At 40.4% G+C, this 17,500-nt stretch overlaps 2 protein-coding genes across 2 annotated transcripts in view; one reads left to right on the top strand and one right to left on the bottom strand.

Annotated features, from left to right (window-relative positions):
* The first annotated feature begins 11,136 nt into the window (after positions 1–11,136).
* LOC138031443 (uncharacterized) lies at positions 11,137–15,641 on the top strand. Its single transcript, XM_068879137.1, has 9 exons — positions 11,137–11,497; positions 11,693–11,779; positions 12,174–12,263; positions 12,386–13,332; positions 13,983–14,059; positions 14,322–14,453; positions 14,588–14,781; positions 14,992–15,060; positions 15,239–15,641. The coding sequence occupies exons 1-9, from the start codon at positions 11,244–11,246 to the stop codon at positions 15,639–15,641; spliced, it is 2,253 nt and encodes a 750-aa protein (XP_068735238.1). The 5' UTR covers positions 11,137–11,243.
* Positions 15,642–16,347: 706 nt separating this feature from the next.
* Positions 16,348–17,500, bottom strand: part of LOC138031442 (uncharacterized) — a 2,142-nt gene continuing 989 nt past the window's right edge. The window contains exon 4 of the mRNA XM_068879136.1: positions 16,348–17,246. Within this exon, the coding sequence (XP_068735237.1) occupies positions 16,653–17,246 (594 nt within the window). The 3' untranslated portion in view covers positions 16,348–16,652. The remainder of the gene's footprint in view (positions 17,247–17,500) is intronic.

Below are 17,500 nucleotides of genomic sequence, written 5' to 3'. Positions count from 1 at the left end.
CCCGCTCTGCCCGCCTGCTCTTCTATTTAGCGCATTATGCCATCCTTCAATGTCATTGTTCGTGCGAATCGGCTGCTGGTATACGCTCCATTCCTTGGGTGTGAAGATGGTGTTCTCTATCCATTGCCTTTTAATGTAATCAACTAGATCACGAAGGGGCTGTGTTTGGGCCTGAACACAGAGGCGGGCGAACATTGGTCTGATCTCGTGGAACGGCAGGAAGGGTAGGGCCATCAGCTTTCTAATGTAGCGGTGAACACTGTCATCCTTGGTATATGCCATCTGGAGTCCTACCTCTTGTACCTTTTACAAAGAACAACAAATATGTTAGCAATGCAGGTGTTAGGGTTAGGGTTAACGCTAATCCCAGATTAAAAATTAGCCAAGGAGTTTTTTTCTCTACTCCCAAGTGCTGTTCAACGCCGATATTCGGCAAAACTTTACGTTAGAAGAAGTCAATCTTGAAAAATAAAAATAAGCAAAACAAACTTTTCACCAAAAAACTTGAAACAAAAGTTTACACTAATCGGCTTTCGAACAACCGGGCACTGGTGAGCATTAATCACACGACTTAAAAAGACGGGAAAATGATCGGCAACAAGTACGACATCATTAGGTATGATATTGAAAATTCTATATCCGGAAGAGTCATTTTAAATCTTTGTTGTTGTTTGATCTAACTAACCTTTCTCCATACGGCTTGAGTCCAGTGAAAGACACAGCCTTGTATCTGCACTGCCGGTAAGATCGACCGAAACGCCAGCCATATGGCCTTCTCAAAGTCAAGGGTAACCTGTCGGGACGGCTAGTTCACTCGGCAGCAACTCGATGACTCTCCTCAATACCTGAAAGTGAATTTAAAAATGTGGAAAGTGTAAGTAAGAACATTGAGGTTTATGGTCCCGAGAGTTCTTATATCCGCCTGGAAGAATCCAGCTGGAACACACTCTTCCACTAGCTCGAAGTTCATGTCCTTTGGGTTCTCGAGTCGCAGACTTTGACGAAGGCGTTTAGCGGTCCTTGCTATGTACTCCGGTTTGGGAAGGGCTGGACAAGGAGCTTCTGTTAATTCATCCAACAGGACCTAAATACAAGATAAAAGAAAGCTTGTTTATATAGGAAACATGTAACCGAACCCTAATTGCTAATCTAACCTGTTAAGGAACAATTCGTTATCAGAGAATTTGTTATCCAACTGTAAGGCGTATCTTTCTTACCTCATTCACTATTGCCGCAGCTGGCTTGAATTTGTCCTCCAGGGCCTTTTCTTTTACTTTAGTGACGATTTTCTTCGCGATCACAGCTCCAACCTCCGTTGCATGGTTGTGTGGATTCTTCCCTGCTTGGAATTTTCCGTCCCTCTCGTCTATCGACGCCTTACAAGCATTGCCTTTTGGACCCAGACCGAAATATTGTTAAGATAAGCGGTAAGCAGACTAGACTCAGCTATATAAGCCGAACCCCTTTCTCCGAAAATTTTCTTTCATCTGAATTTTTATTTCGGTCTGAATCTTCAATTGTTTATGTAATCGCTTTACACGCAAGGTTTTATTGATTTAGCCTTGAACACAGTGAAGAGTACGGGGAATATATGAGGTTTGCGAAACGACTATCGGACGTTTGCGAATCGACCCAACACGTTTGCGAACTGACGGTTGGCGAAACGACCGGTTACCACAGATGTGACATAGTGTCATGCAATGGTCATGCAACGTACTCAAGCTTTTCAGAAGTCTTAAGTCAGTGTGGCTTACCTCAACGCACATTCGGTCAGGAATAGAAACCATCTATTACAAGTGAGGGCTTTCATGACTGAAAAAGAGTATGGAATTTTAGCGGTTTCCGAATCTTGGCCAAATTCCTCTGTTACAAACGCTGAAGTGGAGATTGACGGATACAAATTGATTAGGCTTGACCGCCCTAAACATCATGCCGCTGGTGTCTGTGTTTATGTTCGGAGATCTCTCAAAAGCAGAATCCTTAAAGATCTTTCTCGAATTTAGGATTCAGGCTTTCATCAGTTATGGGTACAAGTTCAACACAGGAAATTGAAATCATTTTTGCTGTGTGTCACCTATAGAACTCCTGACTGTTCGCTCTCATGTTTTGTTTAAGATTTTATGGATCGGTATTTGCAAGCTTTTACCTATGGAAAGTTCTTTTTGGTAGTTGGAGACCTCAACTGTGATCTGCTTACAAGCTCCTATGAATCGAGAGCGCTGAATGACTTGTGTAGCAGCTTACAGTACTGTGCAAAAGTAATGATAGCGAATTTCGTCGAATTTCGACGAAGTTCTACGAAATTCTACGTAAATCTGCGAAATTTCGAGGAGAACGAATTTTCGGCCAAATTTCACTGGCCTCTATTGTTTCACAATTAACGAAATCTCGTGCAGATGTGCGAAATTTCACTTGGCAAATTCGCTGAAGGTGGCAAAATTCGTTCGAAATTTCGCAAGTGGGTGCGAAATTTCAAACGAAATTTCCAACACTTTGTTTGTGTGAGCGAAGTTTCGGAAAATCTCGTTTGGAGATCTTCGTTCACCATTTGTGGTCATTACACGAGGGTCACAAAATGCAGAATGCAAACTGAGGGGGGAAAAAAAAACAGTTCACTGATGGCAGTCCGTGTTGAAAGACATCGATAGTCATGCAGTCCTTTTCCCGCGATTTTAAAGAAACCCTCCACTGTTTTTACAAATATCGCTTAAAATGTTCCAAATGTGCTTATTAATAGACCTGATATAAAAAAAAAATGCCTTATCTAGCGAACTGATTTTCTTTTCGATTTTCAAAGAACAGCCTTTCAGCCACTTCGAACTTCCGGCGGCAGCCATCTTGAATAGCGCGCAGTGCACTGTGGGCTGATGATGTATCGTGGTTGCTCGTGTCGCGGCTTCGCGGTAAATTTGAGTTGTAAAATGCCTCACTGCGTAGCTTTTGGCTGCAACAAACAGACTAAATACCGCAAAAACCCAAGTGTAAGCTTCCATGCTTTCCCAAAAGATGAAAGATTTCGCCAAGCTTGGGTTCGAGCGATCCGAAGGACGTCACTGCCAAAAAATCCTCGTCTTTGCTCTGAACATTTTGAAGCCGCCTGCTACGAGGATAGAGTCAGACTTGAGGGTGAACTCCTCGGTTCGTGCCCTTGGAAAAGAAAGCTCAAGCCGGATGCTATCCCCACGATCTTCTCACACAAAAAACCCGCGCCTACTCGTCTTACCAGCAGAAAACGAGCAGAGAAAAAACAACGACAAGAGGTTTGTTCCCAAAACTCGAGACCTTTCTCTTGAGATATGAGTACTTCATTTTCGTTACATCTTTTTTGTTACAAATCTTTGATTTTTTGAAGTAGATCTTCGTTTTATGGTTTGAAATCATTGCCTGAAAGTGTAGTTAATTCGCGGTCGAATTCTTATCTCACCACACATTAAAATAAATTTTGTGTTAGCTAGAAAAGATGACAGATATTTTTTTCTAGCATTAGTTTAATGGTCAATATTCCATCATATTTGGCGCGTTTATAAGTCTTCCCTTCAACCTTGAGATCTCCATTTTTCAGCGGTAATTGTCGCACCTTCGCTTTCATCAGAAATACCCATAGATGGGCTCAGATTGTCATCACACTGTTCCATAGTCATCTTTTTTTTAAAAAAAAAGTTTTTCACTTCTGTTTGATCCTATATCTATCTAGACCCTAGATGCCATGTTACAAAGCATGTCGCATTCGAAAAATGACGAAAATCAAGAAATGGTCATGACAACTGAAGAAATTACTGAAGAAGTCACTAATGAAGAAATTGATACAAGCTTACTAGAAATCGAACGTCCAACCACATGTGAAATGGCTTCGCAAACAGAATGGCCGGAAACAACGAGTGTACAAATCAGTGAAACATCAAGAACCGTAACGGTTACAACCTGTGATGTTGGATGTCAATTCCCCCTTGACATTACAGAGGAAGCTTTATCAGATCATACAAAAATTTGGTTTTATCAACGGAGTTGATAATGTAAATTGGCCACCGTACAGAGATTCTAAAAGCTGACGTTTCGAGCGTTAGCCCTTCGTCAGAGCGAATCGAGGGATTATGGGTTACGTGTAGTTTTTATAGTAGAGTAGGAGCTACGCTATTGGTGGTAACATGGCAACGTGAAAAATAGGAATATATTAGTTAAATGAAAAGCGTTCGTTAATACCGTGAGGGTGCCGATTTGAAGGGTGCCGATTTGAAAGATGAATTTTTGTTCCAGATTCTTGCGGCTTTCCGTCGTACCTAGATGTAGGGAAAGGCCGCAGATAGCCATGTGTTTTTTTGGAGTGGTTAGGCAGATTAAAATGGCGAGCGACTGGCTTAGATGCATCCCTGTCATTCTTCTCAACATCGCGGTGTTCGCGGAATCGGTCACCTAGTCGTTTACCTGTCTCACCGATGTATAATTTATTGCATAACGTACAGGTTATGCAATAAATGACATTTGCGGAGGTACATGTGAAACGATCGGTGATCTTAACGGATCACTTAGGTCCCGATATCTTGCTAGTGTTGACAATGAAAGAACAAGTTTTGCATTGTGAGCGGGCGCATTGAAAGTGCCAGGTTGCTCGTTAGTTTTGAGCGCGCTTCTAACTAAAAAGTTGCCTACGTTTTTGTCGCGTTTGAATGAAATAAGTGGAGGTTGCGAAAAGATTCTACCAGTCTCGGGATCATTTTGGAATAATTTAAAATTACTAAGAATGATGCTTTTGACTGCGTGATTATGAGGATGGAAAGTGAGGGTGAATGGAATTCTGTCATTCTTATCTTTTTGTGACGTTTGTAGTGATGACTGTCGATCAAACTGTTGGGCGCGATGATGGCCCGCTTTGACCACAGAGACAGGATAGCCACGTTTTTCGAAGAACTGGCACATCTCCTCTGATTTGCTGGAAAAATCGGAGTCATCACTACATAGACGTCGAAGTCTAAGAAATTGAGAATAAGGAATGGAGTTCTTGACATGTGATGGATGTGACGATGAATACAACAAATAACTGTGTGAATCAGTAGGTTTGTAGTGCACACTAGTACATAGCAAGTTGCCTCTAATAGAAACTTTGATATCTAGGAAAGCCAATGAAGTTTCCGAAATTTCCCAGGTATATTTAAGAGCCAGATGAAAAGAGTTGACGGAGGTTATAAATTGATTGATTGATGTTCCCATGGGAACTGGTATTATGTAACCACAAATATAAAACAGTTGGCTTATGCAATTTAATCACTCTGAAGATGATCGCAAGATCGAAAACGTTTAGTCAAACATTTTAAGTTTTACCTTTTACTATTTTACGTCATAACTGTTTAACTGAACATCAAAATGGAAACAAGAAGAAGCACTCGACAGAAACACTCCATATTTTTATGTCTGATATGATTCCCAAAGCAATCGATCGGAAACAAGTTACAGCGTTGGTTCTGTTCGACTTCTCTAAGGCTTTGACAGCATTGAGCATGGAATCCTATCACGTAAACTGCAAGAGCTGGGTGTGTCTATACGGGCCATTGAATGGTTCAGAAGTTATTTAACGGACAGGAACCAGAGGGTTATAATTGGCTGTGAGGTGTCAGATCCGCGCCAGGTAGCTTACGGTGTACCTCAAGGGTTAATCTTGGGACCAGCCCTTTTTAATATCTATATCAACGATCTCCCAGCTGTCTCTAACCTGTTTTGCTAAAGAGTTACATGGATGATTCGCAGCTGTATCTCTCGTTTCTTGTTCAGGAGACAGACATGGCTGTGGAACACTTGTCTGAGGATTTGCAGCGGATTGCCGCCTGGTGTTGCACACACAGCTTGCTGATTAATCCAGACCAGACTAAGCTATTACTTCTTGGAACCCCTCAGATGTTAGCTCGAGTGCCGAAGGGTTTTGGAGTTACCCTCTCAGCAAAGAGATACTACCGTCTTGTTCTGCAAAAGATTTGGGGACTCTCAGGCCCGTTTCAAACGCCATGCTAAAGTCGTACCGAACTAAATTCAATTTGGCTCGACTATAGCACGACATTGGCATGACTTGGTTTCAAACGTTGAGCTTAATAGGCTGCTTGCACTAAGAGGTCACGTGACCAATGCTTCCCTTAAACAGTGAGTTGTAATCTTGCTGTTGCCAAAAATTGACAGAACGCATAAAAATTATCTTACACGTGAAATTTTAGAGGAAACGCATCTAAGGGAGATATTTTATGGTACTTTGATTTTTCAACAAAGTAGCATGATTGTCTTGGCCGCCATGTTGGAGGGCATACTCTTGCCCTCCAACATGGCGGCCAAAACTACTTTTTGCTTATATCTTGTTAAATGTTTGATAGTTGAATTCAGATGTGCCATAAACGTTACCACATCATCTTTTCAACATTTTCCGTAAAGTTCAAGGGCAAAATTTGTGTCACATAGCAGTAATTCATAATTTTAAAAAATCAAGTTTTGGTCTCGTGACCAGCTACGGCCTTTCTCATTTTAAGCAAATGGTGCGGGTTTGAAAAACCAAATCACTATTTTGTTTAAGTGATGACCCACTAATAGTGTTTTGAAGGCTCAATCATGTAACTTTCATTTTCATAAAGACGATGTCACATGACCTCTTAGTGCAAGTGGTCTATTCACTTTACTGGGCCCTTTACTGGGCGTTTACAAAAGGGACGATATTACGAACCAGCGGTATAACGGATAAATCCAAAATGGCGGACAGTGTTCCTGATGGAGAATTTGACGAACGTTTGCGTACTTTTATGTTTTTTAAACAAGCCCAGGCTGCAAGGAGAGCGAGGCGACGATTGCAGCAGGCACTATTAACCCATGCCATTGCTAGAAGAAGAAGATTAGTGATCCTGGTGTGCTGTTTGATCACAGGTAACCCAGGCTCACTGTGTGCGTCACGTAGGTATAAAAATATAAAGAACATGTGAGGTGAAGTTTAGGTCTGAAAATTTGCTAGAAAATGGAAGTAAAAATCGATAAAACTTACCATGTGATGAGCTGTTGTTGTCTCTCATACGTACACGAAGTTTCGGGAAAAATGGTCCCCGTTCACCTTCCTTCATAGTATAGTGACAAGGTAGGAGACGGAAGCCAGCTTATGGACTCCGATCGACCCAAAACAAGCACGATTTTTTCGCGAAAATCGAATCCAGTCGCTCAATAAACACGCCAGGCTCGTGGAACATGAATTTCTCTAAACCATGAATCCACTGAAGCATCTCCAGGTAGCAATGCAAAGCCACCAGACACCGTAAAACTTGTAAGTTAACCTGCTAAAATGGCGGCCAGAAAGCCCCCGTAGGAAAGGCTACCAACCTCCGGAGCTGGAGCAATGGTTCCTACCCAGATTTCCTGCCTTTTTTCCCCAAGGGGTTTTTTATGGCCTCCGTTCTAATCGCACGTCTATTGCAAGTGGTTGCTCAGCTCCTGTATCATTATTATTATTATTATTATCCTCTTTTAAATTAGCCTTGTATACTTGTACAATATTTTTGTATTGTAGGTCTAGTGAACGACTCAGCTTGTCTGACATAATGTGCTCGTTTTTAGGGTTTTTGTCCAACGTAGTGGGCACCCTAGCCTAACTAGCATGATATAATGTTTGTATATGGGGTTGTTGGCTCTGTAGTAGCAGACACCCCAGCCTAACCGGCGTGTTTTGTTTTTGTGTGGGTTTTTTTCCAAAGTTGTGGACACCCTAACCTAACTGGCCGCATATGTTTTGTACGGGGATTTATGTCCAAAGTTGTGGACGCCCCAGCCTATCTGGCCTGATATATTTGTGTACGGGGATTTGAGTCCAAAGTTGTGGACTCCCCTGCCTAACTAGCGTGACTTGTCTGTACGTAATGATTTTCGTCTAAAGTAGTGGATATCCCAGCCTAAACGGCACAATTTTGTTTGCATATAGGGATTGGTCCAAAGTTGTGGACCCACCAGACTATGTTTTAGCTGCATGCTTGTTTCTTTGTTCTGTGACACGCATTTGCTTATGTGAGAGATTTTGGTCGAGAGTAGTGGACAATCTAAAGAAACACTCGTCAAATACCTATTGTAATATGTTCAGATCTGCTTTGAGGATGGACTCTTCACAAGTGTCCACATGGACAATTCGCACAAGGGGTCGGCGACAGGAGTTTATACCCATCTACAAACAGTTATTGAGCAAGTTATGTAGATTCTTATTCACGTAATGTTTGGGTTGGTTCTTGCCAGGCCCTCCCCAAATGAACTTATTTGCCCATTAGCTGTGTGTTTCATTCGTTGTGAGGTGGAGGCAAAATAGTCTTTTGTCTTTATTTGCAATGAATTGAACGATACAATAAAGAGAAAGGATACCAGATTCAGGAAATCCGTAACTGTCGAAAAGTGTTTAGCCACCTGTTTGTGGCATCTTGCTACTGGGGCAGATCTGTGTTCCCTTGGTTGGAGAGTTGGTATCGGGAAAACCACTGCGTGCCAGATAGTAACCGACGTCTGCCAGGCTATTGTAGATGTGCATATTCGTTATTCTTTAATGGAAACCATAAAGTTCTTTATTCCGAATTGTCGAACGCAAAATATTCCTTATTCCTTTTCTGTTACAAGCCGTTATCATTATAAAATTTGGTAGCCTCATATTTATTATTTTTTTAATGTTCCAAAGATGGGGGTCAATATCAAGAAGTTTACTTTTTCATTGACTAAGCTATCACAGAGATCTTATGCTCCTGTGAAAAATGTTGATACCAACCTTCTTTTTCACGTGCTTTCTTAGATTTATTTCCTTCATTTGATGACGACTTGTTAATACCTATAGAAAGTCCTGTAGCCTCAGGTTGATCACCAAGAAAAACATCCATTTGGTTACAATACTTAGGAGTCTTTCCCCTGTCAGCTCCAGAGCGGCCAAAAGCATCTTTATATTTCTTGTACTCAGTTTTTAAATGTTTCACCTATGTTCGGCACTGGATTAAGTCTCGCTGGTAACAAAGAACTGACATTTCCTTGCTGATCTTTTCGTAGATCTTGGCAGTTTTATGGGTGTTGTTCAGCATTTCCATTATTTCCTCTCTACCCCACACTGATAGCAGTGCTTTTGTTTCATTTTCGCTCCAAGTTTCGCGTCTTTTTGCCATTACACTAAAATAACGTCTAAAACCTCTGCACTCACAGCTTAAAATGGCGTTCAAGGAGAAAAGCCAGGTTACAAAGGGAACTGATCTCTGGCCCTGTTGTGTTCTTATTTGGCTCAATCTGACATCAATCTAGATTGGATCGATCCGAGACCACCTTTCTTGGTGCACTACTTTGGATTGGTCTCGGATCGCTTCACATTTGGAAATGTTCACATTTGGCATGCTTACGGCGTGGATCGATCCGAGACTGATCCAACTCACAAGTGAGAACAGGCCCTAAGTGAGAAGTTTTGCAAAAACAGACACAAAAGTCACCTCATGTAAACTTCTTGATCTTGCAGCAACTCTTTGTTTGACACTCTTCAGCCTTTTATACTACCAGGAGTACTTAGTGCATTTGCAGCTTTGGGCAAGGAAATGCAGATTATATAAATGTTCGATGGGATTACCGAAAGAAAACACTGAGACATGATTTTCAACTCTTTACTTTTATTTTGTCTTTTGTTGCATCAAATGGAAGTACCAACGTTTTGTCTTTTGTCTAAACATATTTGGACTAATCATAAAATAAGTGGGCATCTGTAAATAATAAAATATTTTCAAACTTAAGTAGTTAGTAGCATTTTATAAAAATGCTAAAAAAGGGGCTTAAAACTGATCTAAAATTAAAAAGGTTTCCCAAATTTTCGAACCGTATCTCTGGTATTTCTTTGGGGGACAATGAATCTAAAATTCAAAAATCACTGCTTCTTATTTTGGCTCCCAAGAGATCTTAACAGCGGCACATATGCCCTTGGGAACTCCATTCTTTCATTCTGCACTTGTAATTAGTTTCATTCCTTTCAAGAATTTGGCCGTAGCATGGATGGATGTTGTGCGTGGTTCTTTCGGCATGTTGTCGGATTGCCGACTCTTTACTCGCGGCACGTGCAGGATCATGTTCCACTCTTCTCGAAGCCCAACACCGTTTGCTGTCACCAATGTAGGAAAAGTCGCAGTCTTTGCATTCAACCCTGTAAACGATGCCAGCTATTTTTTCTTCCTTCGGTTTTTTGAAGACAGAAGCAAGTGTGTGAATTGGCATAAAAGCAGTCTTTATGTTGAAATGTTGCAGTGTGCGTTTTACCCTGTCCGATACCCCTTGAACGTAGGGTACCACGGCAAGGCCAGCCGGGTCAGGATGGTGGCTTTGTGGGCCAGACCTTGGTTGGGCAGCATTTCAATGAATTTGGTGGGATATCCATTCACCTGTAGGCTGTCCTGGACGCTGGATGTTTCCTCTGTTCTCAGGGCCTTGCTAGATGGGATGGTGTTCCCGCGGCGCATCAACGTGCTGACCACAGATCTCTTATGTTGTACAGGGTGGTGTGAATCAAATGCCAAGTACTTGTTGGTATGGGTGGCTTTTCGGTATACTTGCACCTCAACCTCACCATTGGGGAGGGTGGATACATTAGTATCCAGGAACATGATGGTGGGTTTACCGTCCACGGGTGTGTCGCGCTCTACTGTGAACTGGATGTGCGGATTGACTGCATTAAGATGGCGATGGAAATTGTCAAGCTCTGTCGACTTACTAAAGATATTCTAATTAGTAGAATATCACAGTAATCTCTCAGCCCTATTAAAGGGACAGGGTCATGTGCTGCGCATGCGTGAGCTTCCGATCGAATTTTGAAAAGTTCCGGCGGAATTTTTCAATTTGTGCAGTCGCCAACTTCAAGATGGCGTCGACTAGTGGTGGTGGCGGCGTTCAGGGAGGAAATAGGAAAAGTTCAGGTCGAAAGCGGGTATTTCGCGATTCAAAAGAGGCGAAGGAGGAGGGGGAGGTGGGTCGCAAACGGATTTACCGTGAAAATAACATTTTTAAATCGTGGCTTCAGGCAAAATTTAACGCAGGATACGAAGCCTGTACTGACAGCGCCTTCGCAGCGCATTTGTTGTCATTGGAATTTCGTAGGAGGTAAGTTCCGTTTCTGTGTTCCTGTTGATTAATTTACCTTCCAGTGAAGAAAAGAACTACCACTTGATTTCTCTCGTTTGTTTGCAGAGATGAATCAAGCGTAGACGTCCTTTCTAGTTCGATCTCTCATGTGACGCGAAAACATGTCGATGTCGGTGTGGAAATTGAAGGTGCGAGTAGTCAATGTATTATTTCATACGAGCAGCAATTTTATTCATCATCTGCTTGGACTTAGAAAAATTGTGTCTTTTACAGGGCCACCGACCTCAACTCCTGTGAAGCCTTCGGTTGAGCCATGTATTGTTGAATCACCGATCGTTGGTTGTCAAGAACAAAGTCCAGTCAAATGTTCCCTCGATGGAAGCACTGCTAACAACCTTACCACACCTCATGAAAAGTAAACGTGTGTTTTTGTTCTTACTATCAATTTACTTGTTTTTTAATATCTTACCGTCTGTGTGTGTACTGTGTTGTAAATTGTATACATACAAGTACGAGTTTGGTTTATCTGGGTGCATGCCAAAACACAAACAGTTTCATGACTGTCGCACTCATTTCATTCCATAACATTTCATTTCACTTCTGTCTTCAGTTCCAATTTGAAATTGAACTCTTCACTTTTTACTGACGATGAGGGATCAGCAGAGGAGTCAGAAGACAGTTCTTCTGAAATTGTGAGGTATGAAATAAAGTTGAAGTGCACTTTGAATAGTTTACAGAACAAGTCAGTTACCCATGTTTTTATGTTGATAATATATTTTGAATTTATATTATCTCTTGCACATGAAGTACATGTAAAAACAGTTTATTAGTAACTGCAAGAAACAATGCTTAAAATTTGTTACAGCATTATATAGATATCCCTACCTTTGGAATTGTTTTATGATAACAGCCTTCTCAAATAGTGTCCACCAGATCACAACTAGTTCTGGGGTTTGGTTTTACCTTTTATACATGTATCATACAGGAAGAGATGCTGAATGAGGGGACAGATCTTCTTAATTGAACAAACTGACTGTTTAGTAAAATGTTTGAATACGACTACAGTCATGTTAATGTTTTGTTTTGTTCAGATACAAGAAGCTATATAATTCTGCCATCCAACAGTTGAATGCTGATGACTCCATTTCAGATGATAGTGGTGCTGAGTCTGAGGAAATGGAGTAAGTACATGTAGATTTTAATGTGAAAATTGAAACACCTTCCCATTATTTTTTCCCTACCTTTTGTTCATTAATTGTTATTTACTTTTTAAGGTAACATTTATTTTTTTGATCTCTTTCAGTCTGAATTTCATTGAAAGCAATTCGTCTGATGATGAAAGTTTGATGGAAGATGTGGGCACTCTTGTGGAGGAATCTGATGTTGAGATGCCTACAGAAGGTATTCCATGTGTGGAGGATAGACCAGATGTTTCATGTGTGGATGACAGACCAGATGTTTCATGTGTGGATGACAGACCAGATGTTCCATGTGTGGAGGACAGACCAGATGTTCCATGCGTGGAGGATAGACCAGAATGTGGGCCTCACCGCAAACTAAGCAGAGGTGAAGACCTCTTCAAGTTTCGTAAAGAGGTTAAACTTGCCAGAGAGAGAAAGTTTATCTGCTCCCTAGACCTTTTTCTAAAGTTGTTTGAGGGAAGTTGTAAGACACCTGACTGTGACAAAGCCCTACAGGTCAAACATCACTTTGTGGGAACAACACTTGTTGTAAATACATGGTGCAAGGATGGACACACCTTCAGGTTTGCCTCATCTGAGGAGTTAAATGGCATGTTTAGCAACAACTTACAGGCTGCAGCAGCAATCCTTCTGTCAGGCAACAATTTCAGCAAAGTCAGTCGAATGGCTGACTTCATGGGCCTGTCCTTTCTGTCATCTTCAACTTTCTATCGTATGCAGCGACTATATTTGTTTCCAGCAGTTGAGGAGTGGTGGTCCTGGATGCGTGAAGAGTTGGTGAAGGAGTTTGCTGGTTCTGAGGTAGTTGTGGGTGGAGATGGACAATGTGACTCTCCTGGGTTCAGTGCCAAGAACCTATGTTATTTCCTGATGGAAATAACCTCAAGTTACATCCTAGAAATTGAGGTGAGGGACAAGCGTCACGTGGGCCTTGCATCTACAAACATGGAAAAGGACGCTTTGAAAAATGCATTATCCAGGCTTAAAAATGTACTTAATGTCGTTGAGTTGGCAACTGATGCATCATCTTCCATTAAAAAGCTTATTGGTAAGTCAACATTATTGTTGTGATATCCTTACTTGTGTTGTAAGTCAAAACAGAAAATATAGAGTAATGTAATGTTTTATAAATAGACTGACTATTCTAGTAACAGACACACTTTACCAGTATCTTGTTTGTCAGGCAGAGATAGATCAAACAGGCAGATCAAATATGCTATACCTATTAGTATAATTGGTAGCTTTTATTATTAGTATTATTGTTACTATTACTGTTAGTATTGTTATTTTTGTTAGTGTTGTTGTTATTATTATTATTATTATTAGTAGTAGTAGTAGTAGTAGTAGTAGTATATACCACACACGTGAATAGTGCTTTTCGCACGTACTGATTGGCTAGCTTGGAGGTGATTAGGCAAGTAGTATTCACCTCCGAGCAGCCGAAGAAAAACAAAAGGACTTTTGTCGGCATGTTGTCACAAAGAAAGTTACTCTTTGGGCTGCTAGTTATTCAGCCTGTGTGGTATATACTAAAACAATTATTCACCTCAGTGTCGGTGAAAGTGGTGGATATTTACCTCCACTTCGGTGAGTAATTGATAATTACTATTATTATCGATGCAAAAATGAGAATTTGATGCACGTAGCAAAATTTGTAAGAATCCTATCTTAATTTTTTACGTTGCTATTTTCACACAGCAAATGAGTTTGGGGAAGTCTTTCATAGCCTTGATGTTTGGCACAAGTCCAAGAGCATCAGGAAATGCTTGGCCAAGGTACTCCGTATGCATTTGCAGTAAAATCACCGAGTTTACAGCTTGATGTAAACAAAAAAGAAGGGATTATTGTCATACCCTACAGCTGTGACTGTAGTGCTTCTCTTTGGGAGGGGTGCAAGAAGGTTCAACATTTTACAGTGTACTTGCACAGACCCAATTTCATCAAGAACCTAAATGATTACTGTGGGTTATACAATTTCTCTAATGTTGTTTGGATAACATATAAATTCAATTACATAATATTATTGCACTTTGTCAGATAGGACAAGCCAAGTCAATGAGTACAATAAAAGCCTGGTCAGATGCTATCATCAAGCACTTCTGGTATTGCTGCTGTGTGTGTAAGCAGTCAGAATCCACATCTGATGAAGAGGCTTTAAAGGTGATGAAAGTAAGTAACTCCCATTATCTTATGATCAGTCTACAGTTTGGTCTATTGCATTCATTCTATGAACTTTGAGTTGCCAGTTCAGTTTAATACTTTTAATGATGTATTGATTGTTTATTTCATTTTTTTCCTACAAGGATAAGTGGATTGGCCTCCTACACCATGTGTGTGATTCACATGTCTGGTTGTCTGGGAAATGCGACCACGAAGACCAGGTCCATAACCCCAGTCTACCTTGGTTTGATAGGCGTGACAATGACTATGCAGAGTTGCAAAAGATAATTTTAAACCCGGAGTTACTTGAAAGTTTCAAATACTATGTGAGGTTCAGGTAACACATTACTTACTTTAGGGCAAAACTTTGTAATAAATAATGAATCCGTTTCAACAATTAATCGTGCAGATAAGATACATGTACAGTTGTATTTCACAATTGTTTCACTCAAAGTAAGCTACCTTGGTAAATGTCACATTGGTATAACTAGCACACCATAAAATTTTAAGCTGGCTACATTTCCATTTGTTTTCTTACTTTTCTCAGACACACAGGCAACATCGAATGTGCCAACAGCCTGTCACTAGTGTACACACCAAAGAGAACACCCTTTAGGTATGTCCATAGTCCATAGTATGTTATGTATAATTGTCATGTCTGGTTGACAAAAATAGGAACAATGTTAGATTATAACATGTTGTTTCCATAAAATTGAACTGTAAGGTGCATGAGATGTCTCCTTTCACGACTAGGAAGACACTTAGCTAAAATTATCATTATTTTGCTTGTATAGTTACAGGGCTTACAAGGTTAGGAAGTACCTAGCAGCCATGGACTGGAACTTCCATCTAGGTCTTGCTTCAGCCACCAATAAGTCAGGCAGCGAGATCACCTCTCGGAAGTATAATCAACGGACCAAGCAGTGGGATTTGAGAACTGTCAAGGCTCTCAAGACCTATGAGTACATCCCACTCCTCATAGCTAGAATTTTACATAGCAGATTGGCAGATAATGATATTGTCACACGTAATGTGTCACTCAATGCAAGTGACCCTAGGCTTTTGGCACCCACTATTGCTGCTAACCCTCCCCCATCCTCAAATGAATTGTTGCAAAGGAGGAGTAGATTTAGTCTGCCCTCTAAGGATAATGATCCAGAGGACACAGACAACAACACTTCACCTATGGAGCATTAAAACACAGGGTTGATGTTATCAAATTGTTGATTTAGTTTAACATCTTTGCCTTCAATTCTCACAAATTTGTAACATATCTGGGTGAGAAAGTAAGTGTTGATCATTTTACAAAAAAGCTAGTGTTCAACTTTGAACGTTAAAAGAAAACAGTGTCAATGCATCTATTGATCACAGTGCTCAATGAGAGTAAATAACTCACATCTGTATGTACATTATTATAATTCATTGCAACAATAGTTACTTGTTCCCAGAGTATATCATTAATCAGTTGCAACTCACGCTCAACGTTGAGCACATTTGGAACTACTCGAATTAGACTTCAGATTTCTACTCTCAAATATAAAATAGTAAAGAATTTTTGTTTTGTTTTGAGCACCAGTTAGAAATTTCCCAGGGCAATGGTTGCAGCTTTCACTGAGAGAATAAAATTATAATTTCTTTCTTTATTTTGTGCTACTGGGAGTAAAATAATTTTTACTACCTAGTTCACCGTTACTTATCAATTTATTTTATTCAAATATAGAGCAGTCACTAGGATCTATTTACATGTAATCCAAAGAAAACTGGAGAAAATCTTGTGTTGAAGCTACATGTATTCATATACAGTAACCATTTGCATCTATATTTTGGTAATCCAAAGATAAATAGAGATAATTATTGTTGAACTATAACAATGAAAAATTCATGCTACTGTTACATACACCAAGGAAACTCATCCTGAAAATTCGAACTGAAAAACTGCTCAATGGAAAGAAGTACAAGTGGTTGTCATGTCACTCACTGGAATAAGTGTGGGACTGTAGGTAATAAGAACTGGATACTGGCCAATTGATTTTTTTTCTGCATTTCTATGGATGAGCTGCACAAATTTTCATAAAATGCTTGAAGTTGAACAATTGTGTATATATGATGAGAGCTAGTACATGTAATAACAGCTGGTTTTCATTGCTTAAACACTGAATAGACTTGTAGCTTCTAAATAAACAGTGAAATCCACTTCCAACGAATAATTTAATGCTCCCTATACCCCATATAAACCCCAGTGAGTGATGGGAACTGTGCCCTTATTTTTAACACAACACAAGAAGGGCACACACGTCTGTTCCCTCTCCCCAAGTGCCCATGTCTGGCCAATATAAATTGCCTATAAGCAGCTTTTCGGAAAGCTCTTGTGCTGTTGTCCTCCCTATCATTCCTGATATCTCCCATATTACGAATGCACAGTTGCAGTACATCAGGATCAAGACATAATTTGCCAAAGCGTGCAGATGTTGTTATGCAATTTCTTTGCTGGCAGCATTTATTTTCTATTGCTTGTGGCATAGGCCTGCACAGGCTACATACACACCACTCGACCAGTGGGGCACTCCCTGACGGGCCAGGATCAACTTCACCAGCTGATGGTTCAGCCACTGCTGTGGTTGTTGCGCTGGCAAGTGCAGTTTCGGTGGTGTCTTCCTCCCCAACCATGTTTGTGCCCTCTGCATCTAAGTCATCCTCCATTATGAGGAGAGTGTGAATATAATCCATACTCCCCACTCCTCTGCGAAGACTTCGTACAGCCAATTTCCTCACCATCCCTTCATCAAGAGTAGCAATAAAATCCTAAAACCATTTAAAAGCAATGTAATTACTGTGCTGAATTATATCACAAGGATGCCGGCCAACATAATAACAATAACTTTAAAGTTATGTTTAATTGAAACCAAATACTTGTTAGGGTTAGTGGGTAAACATTTTCCACAAATTTTTATCACATACAAAGCTAACAGGCTTGACAACAACAACAACAACAAGTTTATTTCTCTCACTTTGCCTAGTTAAATAAATACATTATGAGAAATAAAAATAAAATAGGA

This window comes from Montipora capricornis, chromosome 14, assembly GCF_036669925.1.
Source record: "Montipora capricornis isolate CH-2021 chromosome 14, ASM3666992v2, whole genome shotgun sequence".
In the NCBI taxonomy this organism is placed as follows: Eukaryota; Metazoa; Cnidaria; class Anthozoa; order Scleractinia; family Acroporidae; genus Montipora; species Montipora capricornis.
The sequence above is the reverse complement of the archived record's forward strand: the minus strand, read 5'-3'. Positions and strand labels throughout refer to the sequence as shown.

What these genes read in the sequence shown, in the direction of transcription:
- LOC138031443 (XM_068879137.1), top strand. Translation starts at nt 11,244, where the DNA reads ATGTCGATGTCGGTGTGGAAATTGAAGGTGCGAGTAGTCAATGTATTA. An exon ending in GCTGAGTCTGAGGAAATGGA is followed by an intron (nt 12,264 to 12,385) that starts GTAAGTACATGT and finishes GATCTCTTTCAG; the next exon opens with TCTGAATTTCATTGAAAGCA. An exon ending in AGGCTTTAAAGGTGATGAAA is followed by an intron (nt 14,454 to 14,587) that starts GTAAGTAACTCC and finishes TTTTCCTACAAG; the next exon opens with GATAAGTGGATTGGCCTCCT.